Genomic DNA, 22,669 nt, shown 5'->3' with positions numbered 1-22,669 from the left:
ACTGTAGCCTGTCAGGCTCCTCTGCCCATGGAATTCTCCAGGGAAGAATACTGGAGTGGCTTGCTATTCCCTGCTCTAAGGGATTTTCCTGACCCAGGGATCAAATTCTTTACCAGCTGAGCCGCCAGGGAAGCCCAAGAACCACATTTAACCACATATAAATATTCTAGCAACCACTTTAGCATTTTTTAACAATAGGTGTTCAAGAAATATTTTAATTAAAAAAAATCTGACCGAACCACACCCTCTGCAGGACCTTTGCTCCCCAGCCAGGGGCTGAACTTCTGCCCCTGCGGTGGAAGCAGCAGTCCCGCCTCTGGACCACCAGGGAGCCCCAGGAGCCACATTTGTAAACCTGAAAAGAAACAGGGGAGGCCAACACACTGCATCTAACCTGCTGCTGCTGCTGAGTTGCTTCAGGCCTGTGCGACTCTGTGCGACCCCACAGACGGCAGCCCACCAGGCTCCCCCGTCCCTGGGATTCTCCAGGCAAGAACACTGGAGTGGGCTGCCATTTCCTTCTCCAATGCGTGAAAGTGAAAAGTGAAAGGGAAGTCGCTCAGTCGTGTCCGACTCTTCGCGACCCCATGGACTGCAGCCTACCAGGCTCCTCCTTCCATGGGGATACCAAATTATTTCGATGCACACTCAACATTAAATTATCTCACATTCTTTTCTCACATTAAGTCTTCAGGACTGGTCTGCACTTTCCACAGGCAGCATGTTTCAACTGGAACAGCCACGTTTCAAGTCTGGTCATCAGTCACACGTGGCTGGCAGCTACCACTCTGCACAGAACAGGTACCGATCATGAACCATGAAAATCCCTCTGTGAATAAACACCACCAACCATCTTTTTAGTGACCCCGAATGCATGGATATTTTAGCAATGAAGAAACAAATCCAGTGATGCCCAAGGAACTAAACATACCAGGAACTAGGGAAAAACTCAATCCCCTTCATGTCAGTTCAGTTCAGTCACTCAGTCGTGTCCGACTCTTTGTGACCCCATGAACCGCAGCACGCCAGGCCTCCCTGTCCATCACCATCTCCCGGAGTTCACTCAGACTCACGTCCATCGAGTCCGTGATGCCATCCAGCCATCTCATCCTCTGTCATCCCCTTCTCCTCTTGGCTCAATCCTTCCCAGCATCAGAGTCTTTTCAGATGAGTCAGCTCTTCACATCAGGTGGCCAAAGTATTGGAGTTTCAGCTTCAACATCAGTCCTTCCAATGAACACCCAGGACTGATCTCCTTTAGGATGGATCTCCTCCCAGTCCAAGGGACTCTCAAGAGTCTTCTCCAGCACCACAGTTCAAAAGCCTCAATTCTTCGGCACTCAGCTTTCTTTACAGTCCAACTCTCACATCCATACATGACCACTGGAAAAACCATAGCCTTGACTAGACGGACCTTTGTTGGCAAAGTAATGTCTCTGCTTTTGAATATGCTGTCTAGGTTGGTCGTAACTTCCCTTCCAAGGAGTAAGCGCCTTTTAATTTCATGCCTGCAATCACCATCTGCAGTGATTTTGAGTCCAGAAATATAAAGTCAGCCACTGTTTCCCATCTATTTGCCATGAAGTGATGGGACCGGATGCCATGATCTTAGTTTTCTGAATGTTGAGCTTTAAGCCAACTTTTCCACTCTCCTCTTTCACTTTCATCAAGAGGCTCTTTAGTTCTTCATTTTCTGCCATAAGGGTGGTGTCATCTGCATATCTGAGGTTATTGATATTTCTCCCAGCAATCTTGATTCCAGCTTGTGCTTCCTCCAGCCCAGCATTTCTCATGATGTACTCTGCATAGAAGTTAAATAAGCAGGGTGACAATATACAGCCTTGATGCACTTCTTTTCCTATGTGGAACCAGTCTGTTGTTCCATGTCCAGTTCTAACTGTTGCTTCCTGACCTGCATACAGGCTTCTCAAGAGGCAGGTCAGGTGGTCTGGTATTCCCATCTCTTTCAGAATTTTCCACAGTTTCTTGTGATCCACACAGTCAAAGGCTTTGGCATAGTCAATAAATCAGAAATTGATGTTTTTCTGGAACGCTCTTGCTTTTTCAATGATCCAGCAGATGTTGGCAATTTGATCTCTGGTTCCTCTGCCTTTTCTAAAATCAGCTTGAACATCTGGAAGTTCATGGTTCACATATTGCTGAAGCCTGGCTTGGAGAATTTTGAGCATTACTTTACTGGCATGTGAGATGAGTGCTTGTGTAGTAGTTTGAGCATTCTTTGGCATTGCCTTTCTTTGCGAGTGGAATGAACACTGACCTTTTCCAGTCCTGTGGCCACTGCTGAGTTTTCCAAGTTTGCTGAAATATTGAGTGCAGCACTTTCACAGCATCATCTTTCAGGATCTGAAATAGTTTAACTGGAATTCCATCACCTCCACTAGCTTTGTTTATTGTGATCCTTCCTAAGGCCCACTTGATTTCGCATTCCAGGATGTCTGGCTCTAGGTGAGTGATCACACCATCGTGATTATCTCGGTCATGAAGATCTTTTTTGTACAGTTCTGTGTATTATTGCCACCTCTTCTTAATATCTTCTGGTTCTGTTAGGTCCATACCATTTCTGTCCTTTATCGAGCCCATCTTTGCATGAAATGTTCCCTTGGTATCTCTTATTTCCTTGAAGAGATCTCTAGTCTTTCCCAGTCTGTTGTTTTCCTCTATTTCTTTGCATTGATCGCTGAGGAAGGCTTTCTTATCTCTCCATGCTATTCTTTGGAACTCTGCATTCAAATGGGAATATCTTTCCTTTTCTCCTTTGCCTTTAGCGTCTCTTCTTTTCTCAGCTATTTGTAAGGCCTCCTCAGACAACCATTTTGCTTTTTTGCATTTCTTTTTCTTGGGATGCTCTTGCTTCCTGTCTCCTGTACAGTGTCATGAACCTCCATCCATAGTTCATCAGGCACTCTGTTTATCAGCTCTAGTCCCTGAAATCTATTTCTCACTTCCACTGTATAATCATAAGGGATTTGATTTAGGTCATACCTGAATGGTCTAGTGGTTTTCTCCACTCTCTTCAATCTCAGTGTGAATTTGGCGATAAGGAGCTCATGATCTGAGCCACAGCAGCTCCTGGTCTTGTTTTGCCTTCATGTCCGTCCAGCACAGAAAAGCAACAAGGGTTAGAGAACCACAGTTAAACAAGGGGAGCCCTGCTGCAGTACAGCGACAGGGAGGCCTGGATTCTCTGTGCCAACGGCTGGGTCAGCCAGGACGCAGAGGCGAGTCAGGCTCCCCTGCAGGGAAGGACGAAGGGCGAGGCCGGCGCTGTGTGCCTCCTCGTGCAAGGCAGAGGGGAGGACGGGCCGGCAGGTGCCTGAGCCTCACACAGTCAGCCCAGGGGGCTCCGTCCTGAGAGGAAGAGGCACCCAGAGGGCTGAAGCAGAAGAACATGCCCGGATTAGACTGCGAGGACACGACTGAGTTCGCACACGCATGCCTGTGTGGGAAGCCAGGTGTGCAAGAGGAGACTCAGCTCCCGGTGCTGCGGCAGGTGTAAGCATAGGACCGGCTGGTGCGAGGGGCGCTCAGAGCAATCCCCCAGGACTTCAGGACCCAGGGGGCTCAGAGAGATCCCCCAGGACTTCAGGACCCCAGGCGCTCAGAGCAATCCCAGGACTTCAGGACCCCAGGGGCTCAAAGCAATCCCAGGACTTCAGGACCCCAGGGCGCTGGGAAAGTAATGATATACTAAGTGGGCACAAAATGCTGCCAGCTTTATCCCTGAATCCTGCCACAGACTCACAGCTCCCGACAACTCTGAGGCCATGGAGAAAGAGTACAGAAAACCTGGGGCCCCTCCCCGAGAGGCATTAGCAGACTTGGCCCAGGTGGCTGTGTCCATGTCTGGCTGGGCCCGCGGGTCCGTCACGCGGCATCTGCCAGGGACACGTGTACACGGGCCCCGGGGGTGACCAGAAGATGGTGGGGGCTCGTGATGTGGTGGGAACATAGAGGAGGGCTGGAATCCCCTGTGATTCCAGGCAGGACCCTGTGAGGCTCCTGGGCAGGAGAGCCTTCCTGTGTCCCCACCTCTTGCTTGCAGGAAACAGGTTTCATTCCTCCTCTATGACCTTCCAGAAATTCCAAAGAGCAGGTTCAAACAGCTGCTAGTCAGGGAAGGGAGGGGACGCGAGACAAGGGAGGCGCAGTCAGAAAGAAGGCGGCCTTGAGGCAGGGTCCCAGGACCCCTCACACGGTACACAGCAGTGACTCTGAGTGGCTTTCAGCTATGAAACCCCCACCACGTGGGAGAAGTTAGCTGTTTGCTGCCCGTAAGCAAGCAGACCCCGGAGCAGCTGGAATCAGGCTTTTGATGCCGACTACCGATGACCTCGCCACCAACCAGTCGGAAGGAGGTCCTCCAGCTGATGCCCCCTCTGAACCATTACTGTGAAGCTCCGCGCTACCTGCCAGGTGGAAACACACAGGTTTTAGGGCATTAGCCTGCTGTGTCCCCTTTTGCCTGACAAACCAATAAAGCTATTCTCTGCTACTTCACCCAAAACTCTCCAAAATTTCCAAAATCCCCAAATCTCCAAAAGTTTCCGAGATTTAATTTGATGTTGGGGTACAAAGGCCAGGTTCAGCTTCAACAGTCCATTAGAAAAATGCTGGAGGTAAGATACGTGCTGAGACGCTTCATACTGTCCAAGAAACAAGTCTGGTATTATTGTTAATGCTGGTCTTTACTTTGCTTGGAAAGTTTCTACCGTAAATAAGCAGGTAAGCAGAGATAACCACAGGTGGAAGTGAAAGTCACTCAGTTGTGTCCGACTCTTTGCAATTCCATGGACTACACAGTCCACGGAATTCTCCAGGCCAGAATACTGGAGTGGGCAGCCCTTCCCTTCTCCAGGGGATCTTCCCAGGGATCAAACCCAGGTCGAATAAACACCAGTTTCCACTTTTTTGATGTTTAACTACACGTGTGTATCAGGAAAATCTGATGACATTAAAAGAACAATCAGGGGCTTCCCTGATGGCGCCGTGGTCTTCAGTCCTGGTCTGGGAGGACCGCACATACTGCAAGGTGACTGAGCTCAGGAGCCCCAACTACTGAGCCCTGCTCTAGAGATGGTGCTCGGCAACAGGAGACGCCACCCCAGTGCGAGGCCTGGGCATCACAGCTGGAGAGGGGCCCCTGCTCAGACACTGGAGGAAGGCCCACACAGCAAGGAAGACTCAGCTCAGCCAAAGATAAATAAATTAAAACGCAAAACAATAAGAAATCTCCACGAAACTGCAAAACATTATCCGTACTCAAACTTAATAAGCAGTACGTCTCAGCACAGTTCATAACAACGGGCTCCAAAAGACAACGGAAACCCCAGTTGTGTTGTGGCAACAACGGGTGTTTCCTCGTGTCCTGGTCATAGAAGGAGGCTGCCACTGAAACAAGCAGTCCCAAAACAAGAAACTCTGATTAATACTAAGGTGAGGAGATGTGTTTGGGCCAACTGAAGTGCTCTGTTAGGACCCTCTGTCAAACTTTGTATGTAATTATAACAGTCCCAGAAATTTCAGAGAATGGAGTAGAATGTTCTAGGCCTACGCTATCCAACAGAAACATAATGCTAGACACATGTGATTTTAAGTTTTCAAGTAGCAACATTAAAGAAAAAAGAAACAGGTGAGATTAATTTGAAGAATATTTATGTATTTTATTAACCAAATATATCCAAAATATCATTTCACCATGTAATCAAAATTAATGAAACATCTCACTTTTTCTTATTTGGTCTACAGCTCATCTCAATTTGGAGCAGCTACAATTCAAGTGCTCATTAGACAAATGTAGCAAGTGGCTATAATATTAACAAAGACGGAGACATTTCCAGTCTGTGGTGAAGATTCTAAAGAGCAAAGCGGTTAGGGGGCGGGTAAACTGCCCAGCCAGGCCTAGAGTTGCTTCTAACTCCCGACCAAACGTTCGTTCTATTTAATCAGACCGTGGGCCCTGCGATTTACACCCAGGAGACACAGAGTATCAAATTAAGGCAGGCCAAGGACGCCCGAGATGCGAGTCACTGTCAAGAGACCGTGTGAAACCAGAGCTCACTGTCGAAAGACTGTCTGGCTGAACCGAAGGACACCCAGTGGCAACTCAGCAGAGCAGACCCCTCAATCGGCGAGCCTGGATGCTGTTTTGACAGGTCTGAGAGCAATGCACGTATTGTCGGGTCCAAATTCCCAGGCTCAGAATAGTGACTGTGAGAACAGTTCCGTGCACACAGATGGGAAGGCTGTTGAGGGTTCACGCCCACGTGACGCCCTGACCCCTACACTGCTGTTAATACTTAAGAAGTAATCGGGGGCTTCCCTGGTGGGACAGGACAAAAACCCGCCTGCCCATGCAGGGGACCCGGGTTCCATCCCCAGCCCGGGAAGATCCTGCATGCGGCAGCAACTACTGCAGCCCATGAGCCTAGAGTCCACGCTCTGCAGCGGGAGAGGCTGCACAGTGGCAAGCCCACACTCTGCAGGGCAGCCCCGCTCAGCACAGCTGGAGAGAGCCCGCACACAGCGACGAAGACCCAGCACCGCCAAAGACAAAGAAACCATAAAGAAAAAGAAGCAATCTGCAGGAAGAAAAGATGTCTGGCTTAAAAGAAAATGCTCTGGCCCGAAAAAGGGGGAGAGGGAAACTGTCACATGTTAATCATTGTTAAAGCCGGGTGACGGATCCAAGGCTGTTTATTATATTAAATGATTCTTCCTTCATGTATACATGAAAGTTTCCACAATAAAAAGTTTTCTTTTAAAGTAGGGAGGAGGGAGGGGGGCATAGTCCTCCTTCTGAAAGAGGAAGCTTCCTGGTGTCAGAACCCTGACACCAGGACAAACAAACAAGCTCCAGCATTCTGGTGATGATCCCAAGAGTGCTTGAAAATGTGCAGACGTTTCAATTTTAAGGAAGCAACCGAATGGAGAGCAGAAGGAAGGAAAGAGGGAAATATTTTAAAATGCCCACACCCCCAGCGCCCTGAGAAAACCAGCGTCAGCAGCAACTCAACATGCATCCTCTGGACCATCCCAGTCTGTTTACTGAACCGTGTATCACAGCCTCCAGCCTGATGAAGTCAGGTGATGCACGGGGCTGCTCTCCAGGCGGGGGCCCCCTTCAGGAAGGGCCGCCTTCCCGGTGGTTCTCAGTGGGAGGGTGAAACTCTGGGCTGGGCAAGTGGATACCTGTATGACGCAGCCCCTCCTCTGAAGACTTAAATCCCCAACAGGGGGGCGGGGGGGGGGGGGGGGGTTTGGGCAGTGGCTGCTGGTCAGCCCCTGAGTGCGTCCCACTCTCTGCAACCCCAGGGACTGCAGCACACCCAGCTCCTGTCCTTCACTACCTCCTGGAGTTCGCTCAGACTCCTGTCCACAGAGTCGGTGATGCCATCCAACCGTCTCACCCTCTGCTGCCCACTCCTTTGGCCTTCAGTCTTTCCCAGTATCAGGGTCTTTCATAGGGTGGCCAAAGTACCAAAGCATCAGCATCAGTCCTTCCAATGAATATTTAGAGCTGATTTCCTTTAGACTTGACCGGTGTGATCTCCCTGCAGTTCAAAGGACTCTCAAGAGTCTTCTCAAGGTAGTGGACGGGAATCATCCAGGATCCTGGATACAGGACCTTGAACTCCTGCAAGACACGACTGACTCCGCATTCCTCTGTCCCCAGCTTGTGAAAGCAACCAGTACCCTTCTTACAAACATGGTTTTCTCATTTAAACTGAACAGAGTTCCCATCCATTGTTTGAAGTAAAGAACTCCAGAAAGAGTAATAACGAATTTTCCGCCAGGTACTATGCTAAAATTTTGACTGGCGTTAATTCATTTACCCCTCAAACACTCCCATGAGGTAAATACTACCACTGACTCCATTTCAGAACTGAAAAACTGGAGATCCAGGCAAATTAAATAATACGTCCCAGTTTACAGCTACTGGTTGTTGAGCTGGGATTTGAACTTAGGCTGGTGGATCTTGCCATTTTGTCCAAAATCATAAAACCTTCAATTAAGCTGCTCTCTGGCCTGCTTTTTTCATTAACAATATGTTAAGAATGTCTTTGTATGTTGCAAAATACATCTTTTGTTAATAGCCACAGTCAGACTTTATTTTTTTGGGCCCTAAAATCACTGCAGATGATGACTGCAGCCATGAAATTAAAAGACGCTTACTCCTTGGAAGGCAAGTTACGACCAACCTAGACAGCATATTAAAAAGCAGAGATATTACTTTGCTGACTAAGGTCCGTCTAGTCAAGGCTATGGTTTTTCCTGTGGTCATGTATGGATGTGCGAGTTGGACTGTGAAGAAGGCTGAGCGCCGAAGAATTGATGCTTTTTGAACTGTGGTGTTGAAGAAGACTCTTGAGAGTCCCTTGGACTGCAAGGAGATCCAAGCAGTCCATTCTGAAGGAGATCAACCCTGGGATTTCTTTGGAAGGAATGATACTAAAGCTGAAGCTCCAGTACTTTGGCCACCTCATGGGAAGAGTTGACTCATTGGAAAAGACTCTGATGCTGGGAGGGATTGGGGGCAGGAGGAGAAGGGGACGACCCAGGATGAGATGGCTGGATAGCATCACGGACTCGATGGACGTGAGTCTGAGTGAACTCCGGGAGTTGGTGATGGACAGGAGGCCTGGCGTGCTGCGATTCATGGGGTCGCAAAGAGTCAGACACGACTGAGCGACTGAACTGAACAATGAATTTCATAATTCAAGCAAGGACCTCTTCCATTGGGATATTTAGGCTGTTTTAGTTTTTCAGTATCGTGAATATGGCTCTAATAGCTGCCCTTTTAATCTGAAGGCGTATCCAATTTACAGGTAGGTTAACTTTCTGGCATGAGTTTGTCAGGATAAAGGATGTGTACCCTTTTTCCCATTCTCAGTTATGTATAGTACAGTAAGGGTATTTGTTTTCACAGCTTGTTAAGAAATATAAAAGGGAACAAGGTCAGCTTTTCTTCAAGAAAGGCTGTTTCTGCCTTTGGGCATTCCTGTGTGCCCAAAGGAGACAATCTGCTCAGCTACATAAGAAAGAAGACTCTGTTTTTAAACGTTAATTGGGGAAGGATAATAGGATTTCCCAATCAAAACCAAGTACAGTTCAAGTCCAGTGTTTGAGGAGTTCTATTGCGTCACATTCCCTGAGGCAATTCTAAAGGGCAATGCTCCGGGATGACGGTGGGAAAGGGGAGTTCCAAGCAAAGCCCTTCCTGTGACCCTTGGCCTTTTGCTTTGCACTGGCTGCTTCAAAAGCCAGAAGAGACACCAGTTAAACCAACACAGTGACGTGACTGTAGGCGCGTTTACGTCTCTCATGAGATGGAGGTTCTCTAGTTCCCTTCCTCAGGCCACTCCGGTGTGGTAACTTCCTGAGATCGCCCTATTTCCTGTTTTGTTCTATACAGACTGAAACCCTCTCTAGCTGAATACAAAATCACACTTCTAACTAGACCTAGCTGCTGGCTACCGAAGGCTGATGCTCCATCTGAGATGAGCGGGAAGCTTAAGAGAAAGATGAAGCTAAGAGCACCCAGCCCTCACAAGGGGCAGGTGGAAAAGACAAAATGTATTAGGATGTGTGGCCGGGGCTGCACTGGTGTGGCAGTGGGCGGCCACCTGCACAATGACCGTTCTTTGGGAGACCGGATGACTGCAGACAGAAAAGGAAGAACAGCAGTTCCAGACCCCTTGTGACTTCGAATTTGAATTTCTAGGGGAAACTACGCAGTAACTTTCATCCACTTAGACAGAATATAATTTAAAAAGAAAATGTTTGTCCTAAAACTAGTATCAGGACTCCAACTGTATTAGCACAGTCCTGGTAACTAACTCGGGCAGAGTCTGGCTAGGCTGATAGTGACTAGCTTGCAGGGACAGATAAGAATGTTGAAAGGGAAAAGACAAGTAAATATTTACCAAACACAATTCCAAGGAAGAAAAGAGATAGCAGACCCAGGAAATTAAAGAATATGAAGATAAAATTAAGCACTCTCAGAAAGTTCAGGGAATCAGAAAAGAATAAAAAAAAAAAAAATCAGAGTGAATCAGGACATGCTAACTAGTTCAGCGGCCACATTTCGTCCCATTTGGCAATCCCCTGCCCCGCCCCCAGCAGCGGTCAGCCCAGCTCCTGGGGAAAGTGAGGGGACACAGAGAGGGATGAAAGCGGCTGTGGAGAATGCGAAGCATCCGCCCGCAGGACACACAGGGCGAGCCCTGATCCCAGAAGATGCCGCGCGCCAGACGGGCTAAGCCCGAGTGTCACAGCTCCTGAGCCCAGCAGCTGAAGCCCCGTACAGCGGGGCCGCCAGATGGGAAGCCCTCACGAAGCGCGATCAGAGAGCAAGCTCCGCTTGCCCCAGCTCGAGAAAAGCCTGAGCCGCCGCGAAGACCCCGCACAGCCGATAAACCCCAGGAAAAGAAGACTGAGTGCACACAGGGCAGGATTCGCCTCCCGCGAGAAGCTCCCAGCAGAACCAGGAGGTTAAGGGGTCGTGCCCGCGGCCTCCTCAGCGGCGAGGTGTACAAGCCCGGCTAACCCGCCCAGCCCAGCAGGGCAGAGTCTCCGCTGGTCCGCCCGAGCGGCGGGACTCACCGAGGGCGTGGCTGCAGCTCCGGCAGGACTCCGTGAGGCTGACGATGATCTGCGGCAGGTCGGCTCTGGGGGGCGTGGGCGAAGGATTGGGGTTTTTCCAGCCATTGCACTTACAAGATTCCTCTGCCTAAAAAACAAAGGGAGAAACAGAATTATATACTAGACAGCAAGGAACTGAATGCTTTATACGTAAGGAACACACACCAGTCACAGGACGGCACCCTTCCCACTCCTGACTTGATAATGTTCTCTGTATTAGCAGGAAACAAAAGCAGAAAAAAGGCAAAGAGGGTGTGACTCAGACATGTTGTTCTGTCGTTGCTTTTTGGGTTTTGGTTTCCTTTCCGCTGATCCTGCCTCACAGAGAGAGGATTGTGCCCTCCGCTCTGGCACCACGCCCCCAGCGAGCATCCACGGAGTCCATCCATCAAGCTTCCCGAAGGGAAAAGCCAGACTCCTGAGGTCCCCACAACACGTGGGGCTCCGGCGACAGCTCTACCCAAGGCACTGACGAGGTCAGCGACCCCGGAGCCACCAGAGGGACGCAGCAGGTGAGGTCGCCCTCGCCGGCTCCTCCCACTCCTCCGCCGGCTCCTCCCAGTCCCCCGTGGGCCCCCAGCTGGACACGTGGAGAGTTCTTCGTGGAGGCTGCGAGTTCTCCCTCCCAACAATCTCCCCGGTTTCCCACGCCAGAGCACTTTTTGGTAACGCTTGACAGCATCATTCTTAACTTTTCCCACTTTGCACATTTCCCCACCTTCTTAGAAAACAGCAAAAATGCTCAAGTGTTTCTGTGATGACCTGGGTTATAAAGCAGAGGACAAGCGTGGAAAGGTATCGATTATTCCTGATTATTCTACCGAGTACCACTCTGGGTCTTCACTGGTCATAAGTGTGGCGGGAAAAGTGGAAAGCTCACACTGAGTGACTCTCTTCACACCAGCCCTCTCCTATTGAGAGCTTGAAATCTTCTATCGATGAGAAATAAAAATATGAGTTGCTGAAACAACATGAAACCCGGGCTGATTCACTCTGGCTAACAGCCTTCTGTGTACACCGTCCAACACTTGTGGCCTCACAAGTCACAAGTGGCTACCAGGCCCCTGCAATGCGGCCTGCGCACACGGGCACACCCAGGAGACGCAAGGCACACAGCAGACTTAGAAGACTGGAGCAGAAAGCAAGCATCTCGACAGCTTCCACATTCATCACATGCTGAAATGACACTAGTTTAGATATTAAAACCCACTTGGCCGGTTTCTTTTTTCTTTTTTAATGCGCCTATAGAACATTCGTCTGTCTACAATGTGGGAGACCTGGGTTCGATCCCTGGGTCGGGTTCAATCCCTGGGTCGGGAAGTTCCCTGGAGAAGGAAATGGCAACCCACTCCAGTACTCTTGCCTAGAAAAATCCCATGGACAGAGGAGCCTGGTGTCCATGGGGTCACAAAGAGTCGGACACGACTGAGCGACTTCACTTTCTCCTGGACAGTACTGGCCTTTAAATAAATTGCAATAGATTTTTGTGCTTGGGCTTGGGCTTTGTGTTAGATCTTTCGTTCCCTCAGACATCTTTTCTCCCTGGTTTGGATGTCCCAGCAACCCCACCCACCCACCCCAGTCCCTGGTGTACCAGATGGCTGAAGTTAAGAGAAGTCTGAAAATTTCAGAACGGCTGCTGCCTTGACCTCACACAGAAAATTCTCCAAGATAGGAATAGTTTCTGAAGTGTGTACAGGTAGAGGAGAGTAAGAAAAGAAAGAATAAACAACTGGCAAGGCAGGAAGGGTCAAGATGCAAGAAAAACCTGCTTTTGATGGTAAGTCCTTCCCCGTGGGTGCGTGGAACCTGGCAAGCCCCACCTGACTGCTCCTCACAGTGAGGACGGGCTGAGGAAGGACCTTCCACCAGCGACGCCAGCAGAGCAGCCCCCGGTGCATAGCTCCAGGGACCCTCTTCGGTCTGGCCAGGCACATGCTCTGATGCTAAGCTAAACCGGGCCCTGAAATTCTCTGAGGCAAGCCATGTGCCTCTTAGAGACACGGTCTCCAAGGCCACATTCCTGAGGTGATGTTCGTGAGAGTCTGCTTCCCAGAAGGCACCCCACAATCTCGAGAGCTGGGGGAGACCCCCCCATCCACTCCTCATCTCCTCATGGTGGGCCAGCGGCCCCGCCTCCAGCTGTTCTGAGCAGTTGGTCTGATTCAACTGCCCTTTCCAAAAAAGGCTTTTAGCTAGAGAAAAACAAGTGATGACAAAAGCAGCCAATGAGGAGGGTGCGCCAAACCCAGAAGGAGAGAACAGCTGCGGCCAGAAACCTGGAGTCGGAAGAACGACATCCGAGGTCAAGGCCGCACGATGCGTGCCGAGGGCCTGCTCCCTGCCGGCTACGCCTGCCGGGTATGGAAGGAGCCGAGGAGACCCTGCCGGGCCCGGGGGCGCAGCCGCGGGGGCGCTGGGGGTGGCGGCCGGGCAGCACAGGTGGGCACAGCACACAGGGTGTCAGGGCTGGTGCTGGGCGGGACAGACGGACGGCGGGCCGCGAAGGTCTGGAGCAGAGCCGTCAAACGCACGGTGTTAACCGGGACTTTTAGAGACGGGGGCAGTCAAGCAAAGGCTGACGATGAAGCTCGCTGCCAGAAGAGCACCCCAGGCAGAAGGAGCAACCTGCGCAGGGGCAGCCAGGCCTGGTTTGCTCCGCAGAGCGCGGCGGCCAGGGCGGGCGGAGCTCAGGGCGGAAAGCCGAGAGCTGCCGTGGGGGCCCCACGGGGAAGGCCTCCTGAGAACGCAGACGCGCCGGCCAGGCTCCGTGTCTCTTCTCTTCCTCTCCGGGAGGGTCCTCTGGGCTGCAGACGGGGGTGCAGGCAGAACACAAGGGCTTGAGGCAGGGGTCTGCAAACATTCTCTTTCTCCTTCATTTCTTCCTTTAGGCATGAGGGCCAACCATCCCCATTCTTGTTTTCCTTAAACAGCAATCATGGCGGGGCGGGGATCCACCCACGGTCCTGTCACGTCCGTCTAGTCAAGGCTATGGTTTTCCCTGTGGTCATGTATGGATGTGAGAGTTGGACTGTGAAGAAGGCTGAACGCCGAAGAATTGATGCTTTTGAACTGTGGTGTTGGAGAAGACTCCTGAGAGTCCCTTGGACTGCAAGGAGATCCAACCAGTCCATTCTGAAGGAGGTCAGCCCTGGGATTTCTTTGGAAGGAACGATGCTAAAGCTGAAACTCCAGTACTTTTGCCACCTCATGGGAAGAGTTGACTCATTGGAAAAGACTCTGACGCTGGGAGGGATTGGGGGCAGGAGAAGGGGACGACCCAGGATGAGATGGCTGGAGGGCATCACAGACTCAATGGACGTGAGTCTGAGTGAACTCCGGGAGTTGGTGATGGACAGGGAGGCCTGGCGCGCTGCGATTCATGGGGTCGCAAAGGGTCAGACACGACTGAGCGACTGAACTGAACTGAATTGAACTGAACTGAACTGAATCTCTATCAGTAAATCGTCTTCCTTCCTTCTGCTTTTAACTTCCAGTCCAGGATAACAATGCTCCTATCACACGGGGAAGCACACTAACAAACACAACCCAGCACTCACAAATCTCCGTTACCTGGACAGGAAGAAAGGCCCACCACGAGACCGCAGGACGCTCCCTGAATTGTCTCAAAGGTGCCAAGCTGCCCTTCAAGGGTTTCCTGACTTAGGAAGGCAGAGGGCTTCTGTTGGGTGTGGGGTCAAGCGGATAATGACCGAAGTACACTCTGTCCTCAGTCTGTCTCATCGACCTCTGTAGCTTTTGACAGACATGATGGATTTTGCATCTGGTCACGGAAGGAACCACAGCCGCAGTCTTCACAGGCAGGCCAACCCCGGGAAGGAAGTACCCGTGGCAGGAGCTCCATGTGGACCAGAATGAACGCCACCAAAGGCCGCGCATCTGCCACTCCAGACGCTGAGAGACGCTGACCTAGTTAGGCGTGAGGTTCCTCATTACGAGGACGCGGGGAGGCCGCCAGCAGGCCTGATCAACCCTGTTCGCTCCACGGCTGCGAGCAGAGCCATCACCCCAAGACAGCACTTCCTGTGGCAAAAGTCCGAGGCCACAGGTAAGAAGGCCCGTGGCAGTGCCTGGGGTGGGGCCTCCCCGCGGCTCTTCCCGCGGCACGCGGGCGGCACGCGCGCGGCACGCAGTTCCCTGCGTTTGGCGGGCGGGGGACGACGTGCACAGGGACGAGGGGAAAGCAGGCAAGCCCCAAGCCTCTCCTGCTCCTCACGGCCCGTGCACTGTCTCTCCAAACGCTGGGCACCCTCTGCGTGTCCCTCACATCACAAGCCTGGATGCTGGGACACCAGAGCCCTCTCTCCTCGGGAGATGGAGACGCAGCCCAGGCGCTCGGCCGCAAGAGGCCCTGGAGTCCCTGGGCAACTTCCTCAGGGAAGTAAAGCGGCGTTGGGGGGCGCGGGCAGCGCCAGAGGGAGGCAGGCCTGCATCTTCTCTAAGCGAGTGACTCCATTCTCCCAGACCGGGTCTTCCCGCAGCAAAGTCCCAGGCCCGGGACCTTCCTTCAGGACACGCTTCCTCGAGCCTGGAGGCGCGCGGAAGGCAGGGATGGAGCCAGCGGGAGGCCGGGGACGGCAGGACCGCGCTCCGCCGCAGAGGCCGGCGGGAGCCTGGGGAAGGCGCGGCGCGTCCGGGAGGCCTCGGCCGCGGCCCCGGGCACCTGCCCCCGACCAACCCACAGCAGCGACGGGGCAAGGAACGTGTTTGCCAGCCGAGTGTTTCAGCCTGGGCTGAGGCTGGCAGACAGGCGGCCGGGGACAGCACGCAGTATCAGAGCTCTGTTCAGGAGGGTGGGCCTGGAGTGATGCAGAGGCAATTTCAAACCTTAACTTCAACATCTGCTAGCTGTATGCACCTGGGGCGAATCCCTCACCCTTACGCTTCCTAATCTATGAAAGGAGCACGAACTATCCATCCCACAAGACTGTCAGAGGCACCAAGGAATGAAGGTGGGTAGGCGCAGAATGGATGGAAGTGGTAACGAAGACGCTGGTAACATGGTAGGAGAGCCCTGTTAGGTGAAAAACTAGCTGAGACCAGAGCTCTATACGTCATGATCAACTATGACAGGACTTTAAAGCAAGGACCTGAAGAGGATGCAGCCAACGAAAGGAGCTTGAAGATGCTGGTCCCGATCACTGTGGAATCACATCACTTACTGAACAAAAGACTGGTCAGCTTACAAACGAAAAGTGACGCTCCTCACGTAAATGACCCGGCAATCCCATTCCTGGGCATGAATCTGGAGAAAACTAATTTAAAAGACACATGCAAACTAACACAGCACTGTAAAGCAATTATCCTCTAATTAAAAAGTTATTCCTAACTTGGAGTCACTTGCTCACAATATTAAACAACAAAAAAGATATATGCATCCCAACATTCACTGCAACACTATTTACAATAGCCAAGACATGGAAGCAATTGAAATCTCCATCGACAGAGGAATGGATAAAAAAAGATGTGATACATACGCATAAACTGGAAGGGCTGGAGCTGGAGCTCCGATACTTGGGCCACCTGATGCTAAGAGCCGACTCACTGGAAAAGACCCTGGTGCTGGGAAAGATTGAGGGCAGGAGGAGAAGGGGACGACTGAAGGTGAGATGGTTAGATGGCATCACTGACTCGATGGACATGAGTTTGAGTAAACTCTGGGAGATGGTGAAGAACAGGGAGGCCTGGCGTGCTGCAGTCCATGGGGTCGCAAAGAGTCAGACACGACTGACCAACAGGACAAAAACAAGCATACACGATGGAATATTACTCAATAAAAAAGAAAGAAATACCACCATTTGCAACAACACTGATAGACCTAGAGAGTGTCAGAGTGAGTGAAGTAAGTCAGAGACAGATAAATATCATGATACCACCTATATGTGGAATCTAAAAAAAAAAGGCACAAATGAACTTATTTACAAAACAGAAAGAGAGCTGCAGTGTAGACAACAAACTTACTGTTACCGGGAGGGGAAGGGGAGAGGGGTCAACTGGGAGATGCGGGTTGGCGTCCACACACACCACATATGAAACAGTGACTACCGAGCGCCTCCTGCACAGCACAGCGATCTCTACGCAACACCCTCTAATGACCATATGGGGAAAGAATCTCTTCAATGTGTGAAGATATATATATGTAACTTTGCTTACACCTAAAACATTTTAAAAAATAAGGCTAAATATTTGTGCTGACAAGGAACCTCTCTAGGTCCTAGTGACTGGCAGCAAAGACAAACCCACAGAATAATACGGAGCATAATTTGATGTATGTTTGTTAAATGCAGAAGCAATTTCAAATGTAGGAATGCGGACATGCAGAGGAACTAGAAAGACACACGCTTTGGCGGTGGGGGGGTGAAAGTTGGGGAGGGGAAGGGACATTCCCTCCATATTCTGCATTCTTCTCTGGAGTTCATATTCATGGGTTCATTGCTAATTTTCTTTGACATTGATTCCTTTGAATGAAAAAAAAGTAATTCCAGAGAGATTCCAACAACAGTAACAGAGGCTCAGTACACACAGAGGGTGGAAACCATATCCTCACCATAAACCACATGTAAGAATTCCAGGATCCAACACCCTTGTCCCTGTCCCTGCTTATAAGCCCCCTCCCCTCACTGAAGTTCAAGCCAAGACAGGAACAAGCTTCCAGTTCTTGGAGAACGGATATGGATTTTCAGAGATAAAAATCTTAACCTCATGATTGCAACAGACTTAAGAGTCCAGAAGTTAAAAGTTGATGCCTCTTCTTGTCTTAATATGACGGAAGACTGCCGTATTCTTGGGGGCCTGAGAAGTGGGTAGGTCATGAACCTCACAGGAGGGAGAGTCCTCCCGAGACCCTTGCATTCCCCCTACTCAGTAAAAGAAGGCTACAACCCCCACACTGAAGCCACTTGTGACAGAAGAGCTTAATAAATTGCACAAGAAACTCCAATGATTTAGAAAGTAACTGAATAAAAGACTTTTCTTTCAAAATTGGCTAAGCTTGCTTCCTCACTGAGTCTTGGGAACCCGGTAGCTTTTACAAAGTAGGGTTTTGTTTCTTTTGTTCAGAAGGACTGAAACTTTTCCCAAATAAACAGAAAAATTCATGAAAACTAAAAGGAGGGTGGAGGGAGGGTGAGAAGGGAGGACAGAGAAACCCTGAAGTGGGAAAGCTGTGTCGGCCACGTGCAGGGCTCCAGACCATTCTGACACCCACGGGCAAGGCCAGGGTGAGCCACGTTGTCAGATCCGCGCTGAGGTCAGAGATTGAGCGTCAGAGGTGGGGAAAGAATGCTGAACTATCTACCTAGGAACTCTTTTCTACTAATTCCATGCTATAATGATATTTGGGAATATTAGGTAAAACATTAAAACTAGTGAAAGTGTTTCCTTTCCATTTTTTATATGGTGAATACTTGTCTCCAAAGCTTATGACCACCCAGAACGTCACAAAGGGACCTTGTCTGGACACAGAGTTACTTAAGGGTCTTGAGACAAAATCAGCCTAGTTTAGACTGGGCCTTAAACCCAGGAAGCGGTGTTCGTGTAAGAGAAAGGAGAGAGATGACACCGAGTCACTCATACGCATGGAAGACGCCCTGTGGAGACAGAGGCAGAGACTGGAGAGGAGAATCTATAAAGCCAAGAGGGAGCTCCCCCAGCGGTTCAGGGGTTAACAACCCAGCCTGCAATGCAGGGAGCACGAGTCGATCCCTGGTCCTGGCCGAGGCTACCGGGAGCCAGCAGATGCTAGGAAGACCCAGGAAGGATTCTTCCCAGACCCTTCAGAGCCCTGCCCTGCTGACACCTTGATTTCAGACCTCTGGCCTCCAAAACTGAATTAAAGGAACTAATAATGTTCATGATCATTTTTTTATGGCATTCCGAGAAAATTAATGCAAGTGGCATAAAACAGATAAGAACCTGCTGTGTAACACAGGGAACTCCACTCAACACTCTGTAATGACCTACGTGGGAAAAGAATCTGAAACAGAGTGGACATATGCACACGCATAACTGATTCACTCTGCTGTACACCTGATGCTGACGCAACACTGTAAACCAACTCTAATACAAAGTGTAAGAGTACAAGTGGCTATTAGGGAATGTCAAGTCACAGACGTGTGCTCACGTTCTATTCTTATCGACGCTGCTGCACGAGAGTGTAAAGGGAACTCGCCCTCCAAACCCAAGTCTTCACTACGGAGCCTAACTGCTTAGGCACAGAAGAGTCCCCATATTTCTTAAATGCTTCTAAGTGATGAAAGTTATACCCAAGTGAAATATCTGGAAGTCTCTGGATTTTGCTCACTTGTTTCTGGCTTTTTCATGTTGGTGGGATAAGAACAGTACTTCCTACATGTGTACAAATATCACAGGACATGCGGAGCCCTAAGTGCACCGTATTTTCAACGTGTGCGGGCCCTACGGCCCAGTTTACAAGAGAGGACGTACTAAGTTCTGAGAAAACACTCAGCATCACCCCTGATGCCAGCAGAGCATTTTCTGCCAAGCGTACCAAGCTGCTGCTACCTGCCCTCCGCCTTGGCCTCCCTATCTCCCTTCCAGATGTTCCAGCCGCCACTGTTCTCTGAGATAAGAGGGCTCCCTTCAAAACACCTTAATTAGACCAGACGGCTGCTGGCTCAGGGAACTCCCAAGGGGGTTGGCCTTGCAGCTTCAACAAAGTATCAGCTGCAGGACAACCTTGCAGGGAGTGACTGCCAAGCCAATTACTGTGGCAGCTACGACCCGGGCATGGGGGTGGGGAGCTCTTTCCCCAGAAGCCTGTCTCTGCAGAGCAGCAGCGCCGAGAGAGAAAAGGCCGCCTCAGTGCTGCTGACAAGCCAACGGCACAAAAATGGCCTTTGCCCCAGCAGGATCCAGGGTGAGAGGTCAGAGGATGCAGAAGCCAGGACAGAAGGAAGCAAAACTGGACAAACAAGTAACCATGACCCAGATGGCAGGCAGACAGGGAGCGGGGTGCTCTGGGCCTACAGAATCCTGGTTGGCACCCAGAGGAGCTGCAGCAGGAGCGCCAGGCCCTCAGCAGGACGCTGTCAGGCTTAAAATGCCAGAGTCGTGCTTGCTGGAGAAGTTAAGCCAGTGACAGGGACTGTCCCACAGCGGAGACATACAGACGCGACTAGGGAGTGAAGCTGTGGCCCCAACACCACGGCATGGGCTAAAACAGGCGCCTGCACACACGTTCCCGTCTCACCCTGGGTGAGGAAGGGATTTACTGCTCCCGCTACTCAGAAGAGAAGGCAGCAGCTCTGGACATTAGGACAGCTCCCTGCATGTGCTCAGCCTGCCCTGCAGAAGCACCGAGCGTGTTCAGGCCCTGTGGTTGTGCGCGTGTGTCTGTCTGTTCTGCTGCCTCTCTGTTCCAGGCTGGACAAAAGCAAACCGTTCCAAGGTTAAGAACGAAAACCACAGTGGGATACAACTTCTCCCCCAAGGGTGACTGCAGTCAAAAGAGCAGGTAATACGTCCGCTCATGAAGACACAGGAGTCCCTGGACACCGTTGAAGAGGCCGTGGAAAACAACTCAGCAGTTTCATAAAAAGTTAAACTAACAGAAAGCCCCCCAATAAACCCTCACATAGGTGGCCAAATGATTCTCGACAAGGAGCCCAAGACCATTCAATGGGAAAAAGGCAACCTTTTCGACAAATGGAGAAACTGAATATTCACGTGCAAAAGAATGAAGTGGTTGGACTCTCACATCATATAGAAAAACTAACCTCAAATGGATTAAAGACCTAAAACAATGAAACTCTTGACAGAAAACGTAAGGGAAAAGCTTAACATTAGACTCGTCCACCATGTCTTGGACAGGACACCAAAAGCACAGACAGCAACAACAACAACAACTTAATCAAGATGTAAAATTTCTGTACATCAGACGAACACAGAGTGAAAGGCAGTCAAATCACAGAGACAAGGGGAGGTTGCCAGGAATTGAGTAAGTGAAGCCGTAGGGAGCTGTTGTTCAATGAGAACAGAGTTTCCGTTTGCAGGATGAAATACACTAGAGAGAGGATGATGGTTGTACAACAGCGCGAATTTATCAACACTGCTGAACTTAAAAATGGTTAAGATGATAAATTTTACGTGATACGTATTCTACCACAACTTAAAAAAAATCATTTTCAGTAACATTATTCATATTAGCCAAAAAGTGAAAAGAACCCAAAGTCCATCAACCGGTGAATTCATAAAATGCAGCACACCTCCTGGAATATGACAGGGCAGAAACCAGCGACAGGATGATACAAGCTACCACAAGAAGAGCTGCAAAGCATTATGCGAGGAGCCAGTCACCAAAACATCACACAGTATACATTTCAGTCATATAAATCCCCAGCAAAGGCAAATGCACAGAGGTGGGGAGTTGACTGGGCTTCCCTGGTGGCTCAGCGGTAAAGCAACTGCCTGCAATGCAGGAGACCCAGGTTCGATCCCTGGGTTGGAAAGATCCACCGGAGGAGAGATGGCAACCCACTCCAGTCCTCTCGCCTGGAGCATCCCACGGACAGAGGAGCCCGGGGGGCTGCAGTCCACAGGGTCGCACAGTCGGACACGGCTGAGCAGCAGCAGCAGAAAATCGACGGTAGTGTGGGCTGGAAGTGCACACGGGGTTGACTTCAAAAGGACACAAGGCCCTTTCTGGGGCAATGGAAACCTGGATTTCGGTGATGACTATACTACTCAGACAGTTTCCTAAAATTATTGAACTGCACACTTAAAGCTAGAGAAATTTATGCCATGCAAATTATACCTCAATAAAGCTGTGGTTTAAAAGGGCAAGAACTTGCTATTAAACTCTATCTATTCAAATATGAGTTTTCTACAGTGTGTCCCAAAATTGAGGCTTATTTTCTCAAATACAAATGGAAGAACCTTAATGCTGCTGCTAAGTCACTTCAGTCGTGTCTGACTCTGTGTGACCCCATAGACAGCAGCCCACCAGGCTTCCCCGTCCCTGGGATTCTCCAGGCAAGAACACTGGAGTGGGTTGCCATTTCCTTCTCCAATGCATGAAAGTGAGAAGTGAAAGTGAAGTCACTCAGTCGTGTCCGACCCTCAACGACCTCATGGACTGCAGCCTACCAGGCTCCTCCGTCCATGGGATTTTCCAGGCAGGAGTACTGGAGTGGGGTGCCACCTTAATAAGTTACATTAAAAACCATCATCATCATAAAAAACCAGCCCCTGGGGGGCGGGTCTCCATCACTGTCCTTTCTGATCAGGGAAAAAGCAAAAGAAGTCACAACATCCAGGTGGCCACGCCTGTCAGAATCTACCCCAGCAAAGGAGAAATAACAAGTGACAGAAATAAGTCGTTAAGTAGGCTGCCCTGTTTTCACAATTAGTGGAGAGGCTGAAACAATTAAGATGCGCTAATAATAAAGCCCTCTTGCTGGCATTCCTCACTCACTGACACCTTTGACCTGCTGCCCTGCAGCTTTCTGGCGTGTTTGCAAATTCATTCTATTGGAATCAGAAATGGGTTTCTGTACGACTCCAGTTCCCCTCCTTAAACTACAGGAGAAAACGGAAGATGCAGCCTCAGGAGGGCAGGAGAAGAAGGGAGACCGACAATTTCTGAAAATGATTCCAAGAGAAGGAAGAGTGAGCTGGGGTTGGGAGGACTGGAGTGGGAGTGTCTAAGACTTGACTTGCCACCACTGTGAGCCATCTGAATTCTGCTCTTAACTGTGAGCATGTCTTTCTTTTTTTTAATCATGTATTTCTTTGAGAAAAAAAAGTCTTTCCTCCTATTTTAAAACAGCAGCAACACCTGGAGTCTGCTGTATGAGCTGTGATTCCAACAAATGTTGTCTCTGGAAGTGAACCGCTTTGGAAGCAGTTTGAATGATACTCGTGGGATTTGCAGCCATGTTTCTCAAACTTTAATCTGCCCCCGAATTACCTCCGCAATCTTGTTAAAATGCAGATTCAGAATCAGGAGGGCCAGGGTGAGGCCCCA

The 22,669-nt window shown here is 50.2% G+C and overlaps 1 protein-coding gene and 1 non-coding gene across 2 annotated transcripts in view; one reads left to right on the top strand and one right to left on the bottom strand.

The window, feature by feature from the left end:
• The window catches only part of KAT2B (lysine acetyltransferase 2B), a 98,913-nt gene that overhangs the window by 62,570 nt on the left and 13,674 nt on the right, over nucleotides 1–22,669 (bottom strand). Inside the window, exon 2 of the mRNA XM_068963708.1 lies at nucleotides 10,624–10,750. Within this exon, the coding sequence (XP_068819809.1) occupies nucleotides 10,624–10,750 (127 nt within the window). The remainder of the gene's footprint in view (nucleotides 1–10,623; nucleotides 10,751–22,669) is intronic.
• TRNAC-GCA (transfer RNA cysteine (anticodon GCA)) lies at nucleotides 21,082–21,152 on the top strand. Its single transcript has one exon. It is a non-coding gene; the product is annotated as a tRNA-Cys (tRNA).

The sequence above is a fragment of the Capricornis sumatraensis genome, chromosome 1 (genome assembly GCF_032405125.1).
Source record: "Capricornis sumatraensis isolate serow.1 chromosome 1, serow.2, whole genome shotgun sequence".
Classification (NCBI taxonomy): Eukaryota; Metazoa; Chordata; class Mammalia; order Artiodactyla; family Bovidae; genus Capricornis; species Capricornis sumatraensis.
The sequence above is the reverse complement of the archived record's forward strand: the minus strand, read 5'-3'. Positions and strand labels throughout refer to the sequence as shown.